We start from the raw sequence: 5,467 nt of genomic DNA on the forward strand, positions 1-5,467 counted from the left end.
TGGGGTCGTCGCTTCCCCCCCTCCTTTCTTTTTCTTTATTTTTTTCCTTTTTGGCTTTTTCCCTCCCCTTTCCGGGAGGCGACGGGGCGCGGCGCGGCGGTGAGTGCGGGAGCACGCGTGGGCGTGGGAGCGGCGGGGGGCGGGCAGGGAGCGGCGGAGGAGGGGGCCGGGGCCGAGGAGGCAGGCGCGGAGGGCCCTTCCCGAGGAGTTGGGCTGTAGTGACAGGCGAGAGGGGAGGGGAGGGAGGGGAGAGAGTAAAACCCACCGGCGCGGCGGCGGGGAGGGCACTTCGCGAGAGGCGAGGGCCGGCGCCGGAGCGGAGGCGGCGGCGGACAGCGGCGAGCGCCCGGGCGGAGGGCGGGCGGCATCCCGCGCATCCCGCGCATCCCGCGCATCCCCCGCGCATCCCCGGCTCGCCGGAGCCGCCGCTCCCTCTCGTCCCCAGCGAGGCTCGGGGAGCCGGCTGGGGGACGAGTGGCAATTTTTTTTTTTTTTTAATTTTTCGGGGGGTGGGGGCGCGGGGCTCCTGCGGCTTTTCCGGGGGGTCCGGGCCCCCGGCCCCGCGCCCCTGCCCTCCTCCGGCGGCCGGCTGCGGACGGGCCGGGCCGCGGCGGCGGCGAGCACCATGATGATGTCTCTGAGCAGCAAGCAGCCTTTCGGCCTCCCCCACGGCGGCGGCAGCGGCGGCGGCCTCCACGAAACCAAGTACTCGGCCCTGCACACCGCCTCGCCCTGTCCCTCCGCCGGCGCCGCCGCCCCCGCCGCCAGCTCCCCCAGCAGCACCGGCAGCGGCGGCTCCGCCGGACGCGGCTCCGGCTCCGGCCCCGGCGGCAGCGGCGGCTCCGGCTCCAGCTCGGGCTCCGGCGGCAGCGGCGGAGGCGCGGAGGCGATGCGGCGGGCCTGCCTGCCCGCCCCTCCGGTAGGTGCCCGCCGCCCGCCGCCCCGCTTTAAGGGGAGCCCCTCGGCGGCCCCCCGGATCCGCCTGATGATTTTTTCATGGCCGTGCAGCAAATCACCCGGCGCCGCCGGGCGCTCGCCCAACTTATGCATGCGGCGGCTCTTGCCGCTCGTATTAATTTTTATGACCTGGGATGCTGCGTGCGGCTGGTGCGTGTGTCCGTCCGTCCGTCCGTCCGTCCGCCCGCCGCGGCTCCTCTGTGCGAGCGGCTGCGCGCCGCGCCCGCTCCCTCGCCCCGCTAGCTCCCTCTTCTCCTGTGCTCTCCTCCCCCCCACCACCCCACCCCCCCTCCCTTCTCCAGGATTTCTCTTTTAACATGCTGGGAAGGTTTTAGTGGCACGGCGGAGTGCGCGGGGAGGCGAATTCCCTGCTGAGCGTTATGTGTGCCTTCTATTTGCAATTGCAGAGCAATATATTCGGCGGTCTGGACGAGAGCCTGCTGGCCCGCGCCGAAGCCCTGGCAGCGGTGGACATCGTCTCCCCGAGCAAGAGCCACCACCACCACCCGCCGCACCACAGCCCCTTCAAGCCGGACGCCACGTACCACACCATGAACACCATCCCCTGCACCTCGGCCGCCTCCTCCTCCTCCGTGCCCATCTCCCACCCGTCCGCCCTGTCGGGCACCCACCACCACCATCACCACCACCACCACCACCACCACCAGCCGCACCAGGCGCTGGAGGGGGAACTCTTGGAGCACCTGACGCCGGGGCTGGCGCTGGGGGCCATGGCGGCCCCCGACGGCGCCGTGGTCTCCACGCCGGGCCACGCTCCGCACATGGCCGGCATGAACCCCATGCACCCGGCGGCGCTGGGCATGGCCCACGCCCACGGGCTGCCGGCGCACATGGGCTGCATGAGCGACGTGGACGCCGACCCCCGCGACTTGGAGGCCTTCGCCGAGCGCTTCAAGCAGCGCCGCATCAAGCTGGGGGTGACCCAGGCCGACGTGGGCTCGGCGCTGGCCAACCTGAAGATCCCGGGGGTGGGCTCCCTCAGCCAGAGCACCATCTGCCGCTTCGAGTCGCTCACCCTCTCTCACAACAACATGATCGCCCTCAAACCCATCCTGCAGGCGTGGCTGGAGGAGGCCGAGAAGTCTCACCGCGAGAAGCTGGCCAAGCCCGAGCTCTTCAGCGGCGCGGAGAAGAAGCGCAAGCGGACCTCCATCGCCGCCCCCGAGAAGCGCTCGCTGGAGGCCTATTTCGCCCTGCAGCCCCGGCCCTCCTCCGAGAAGATCGCCGCCATCGCCGAGAAGCTGGACCTCAAGAAGAACGTGGTCCGCGTCTGGTTCTGCAACCAGCGCCAGAAGCAGAAGCGCATGAAGTACTCGGCGGGCATCTGAGCCCGGCGGCACCCGCAGCGCCAGCGCCGCCGCCGCCCACAGAAAACCCCACAAACAAGCGGAACAACAAAAAGGAAAGGAGGAAAACGACCCCAAACGACCCCAGCCCACCCCGCCGCCCGCCCCGCGCCCAACTTTCGGGGGAAGTTCCCCGCGGAGCCGCGCCCGGACCCGCCCCGGCAAGTACCGCTGGTTTTTATTGCTAACAGACCTCGCCCGGGTGGCAGCGGGGTGGCCACGATGCCATGGCTTTCTCGGGACCCAAACTTGAATCTAGAGTTGAGGCTTCGCACCGCGAGAGACGTCTAAAAATATTTTGATTTAAATAATAATAATAATAATAATGATTTAAAAAACAGATGGCAGGTTTTTCTGCATTTACACTGCGTATTATAAATATATAAATATATATATATTTTTACTGTGGTTATTATCCTTTTCCTTCTCTGAAGTTATAACGCTTAGGGAAAGAGCTGATCCTGCTGTGTTCACTGGTCTTCAAGAGCTATTATTAGATTACTGCCAAACAACCCCTTGTAAATTATTAATTTATCTCTCTAGCAACTTCATTTTGTGCTCATTCTAATTAATTACACCTCTTTAATCTAAGTCTTGATAAAAGTAAAAAAAAATTGTTAGTGAGAATCAAATATTTTGTGTTGGTAGGATTTATGAACGTGACCTTTTCTTCTTCTGAATGTCCCTTTTGGCCATTTGTAAATTGTCACCTGAACCTAAGGTATTTCTCTGGCGAGTATTCTTATTCGTACGACGTCGGCACCCTATAGTAGATGTCTTACGTTATTTGTGTAGCCTGATTCACTGTCCGAGGTATTTGTTTACCGCGTTACATATTTAATGGGGATTCCCATATTGTCCCCAGCACACGCTGCTCCCGAAGTGAGAAAGGACGTGGCCGCGTAGGTGACAGCGCTGGGGGGTGGGGAGGGTCGGGGTGGGATTGTCGCTTCGGGTTTCTTGCCAGCACAATATCCGTCTTTCTCGATTTCAAAGGTGTATCGCGATGGTATTCCGACCGGCTCGGTTATTTATTTAATTATCCGATTGCTTATTTATTTAATTATTTATTTATTTGTTCGGTTATTTATTACCTTTAATTGCAATACTTTTCCACGGAAGAAAGTCCCTTTTTGGAAGTCTGTTTGTAGAAAAGCCAAATTAAAATTTGTAGGGAAGGGGAGCGAGCGAGGCTGCACTGCTTGTAATTCACAACCGATTTGGTACACTTCTTTTTGGAACAACAACGATAAACTGAGGGTACTCGGTTGGGTACCTGTAGGTATTGTAAATATTTCATTGGCGTTGACGCACATATAGATATATTCTTACAGATTTCGCTGTATCGCTATTCTATCCGAGACTGTTTGAAGTCTTAAGTTCTGTACATGACGCGATTTCGTTGGGTTTTGTTTGGTTTTTTTTATTTTGTTGTTTTTGTTTTGTTAATAGGAGGGCTTATTTATTCTAGTAATGTAATAAGTTATTTTTAAATGTTGTTAAAATCGTCTTTCATTAAAAAAAAAGAAAACAGGATTTTTTACGTTTCATTGGCAAAGCGCGTTTGCTGCTTCTTGTTTTTCCCCCGCCAGCCTCTGCCCGAGCTCCGCGCCGCCTCCGGGCAGGGGCAGCGCCCCGGGAGCGCCGGGCCAGCACCGGGGACAGCACCGGGGACAGCTCCGGGGACAGCTCCGGGCCCGCCGAGTGCGCGGGGAGGGGACACGGGGCCCTGGGGTGTCCCCGCTCCCCGAGCTGCTCTGTGCCCCCCAACCCCAGCAAGGGGGGAGCCCCGCAGGCTGAGGCGCGAAAATAACCCCCAAATTCGAAAAGGGAAAAGTAATTTCCCCGCGCGGCGTTCACAAAAGCCGGGGAGAAAAAAACCCGACGGCGTCGGGCGAGGGGGGGAGGGAGATCATACACGAGCCGCGATTAAATATTCATATTTCCGCCCAGCCACCAGCTCCAGCTGCAGCTTCAAAGCCGCCCGGGCACGCCGAGGGTGCCGTGGGCTCCGCGGGCGCGCAGGCAGGGCCCGGGGTCCGGCGGGCACAGACTCCGTGTCCGCGCCGCTGTCCGCGCCCTCCCGCGGCCCTGCCAGCCCTTGTCGCTGTCGCTGTCGCTGCCGTGGCGGCCCCGCAGGGTCACGGCTCAGCCATCCCTGCTCCTCCACCGCCGCCGAGGCTCCCAACTCTTTGGGAGGGGGTGGCGCTGTCCCCGACCCCCACCGCGGGAAGTGTCCCCTGCCCCGCGGGCCCGGGGCTCCTTCGAGAGGGGAGGGAGAGAGCAGGAGCAGGGAGCGGCTCCCAGGGCAGCGGGGTCTGGCAGCCCGGCTGGGCAGGGCCCCCAAAGCTGCAGAGCCCCCCCAGACCCAGAGCAGGAGAAGGCGGCGAGAGCAGCCCCTGCACCGCCGCTGCGCCCTCTTAAATGAGCCATTCACTTAAAGGCTATTACGGGCGAATTAATAAATTACACAGCGAATTATTAAATCCAGATAATTACAAGGAATAAGTAAGTAATCATTAGTTATCTCAGCTAATTACTGTGGGTCAGAGCGAGCGAGAATGTGAAATCCTCCTCGGGAATTGAAATTAACTTTGCACTGTGAGTCTCTCTGCTTGACATCCCCAGTCTGTAGGCACATGGCAGCTCCCCTGTGAGCTCGGCTTTCTATTTAACTTGGAGAGAATGGAAATAAAATTAAGTGGCGATGTGATAATAGGAAGCTGCTTAGAAAGCAAACGCGGTGGGTTTTATTTTTTACCTTTTACTGCCTGGAGATAGATCGCTCTCTAGTTTGCCAAATTAAAAACCCGGGGCAATTAGCCGACTTCTCCCGGTACCTGCCGGTGCCGCACTCGCAGATGATTAACAAACGAAAAGGCAGGGAAGAGCCGGGGGGCCGAGGGTGTGTGGGGGTGCGGAGGTGCCCGGGAACCGGGAGAACCGGGCCGGGTGCCAGGGCAGCCCCTCCGCTGCCCGGGCCGAGCAGGGCTGAGGCACCGGCGTGCTTTGTTTTGGGAGACAATAAGCTGACGAGCTCTAATGAGGGTCCTCGTCTCTTGCGTTGATCTTTCGCCAGATCCTCCAGGAGCCCCCCCCTCTTCCAACACCCATCTACGGCATCACTTCCCGGCTTTCCTTCA

The 5,467-nt window shown here is 60.1% G+C and overlaps 1 protein-coding gene across 1 annotated transcript; it reads left to right on the forward strand.

Moving 5' to 3' along the window:
• Window positions 1-625: 625 nt before the first annotated feature.
• On the forward strand, window positions 626-2,306 carry POU4F2 (POU class 4 homeobox 2). The gene is made up of 2 exons (XM_058024815.1): window positions 626-919; window positions 1,365-2,306. The coding sequence occupies exons 1-2, from the start codon at window positions 626-628 to the stop codon at window positions 2,304-2,306; spliced, it is 1,236 nt and encodes a 411-aa protein (XP_057880798.1).
• The last annotated feature ends 3,161 nt before the right edge of the window (window positions 2,307-5,467 follow it).

The sequence above is a fragment of the Melospiza georgiana genome, chromosome 5 (genome assembly GCF_028018845.1).
Source record: "Melospiza georgiana isolate bMelGeo1 chromosome 5, bMelGeo1.pri, whole genome shotgun sequence".
Taxonomy (NCBI): Eukaryota; Metazoa; Chordata; class Aves; order Passeriformes; family Passerellidae; genus Melospiza; species Melospiza georgiana.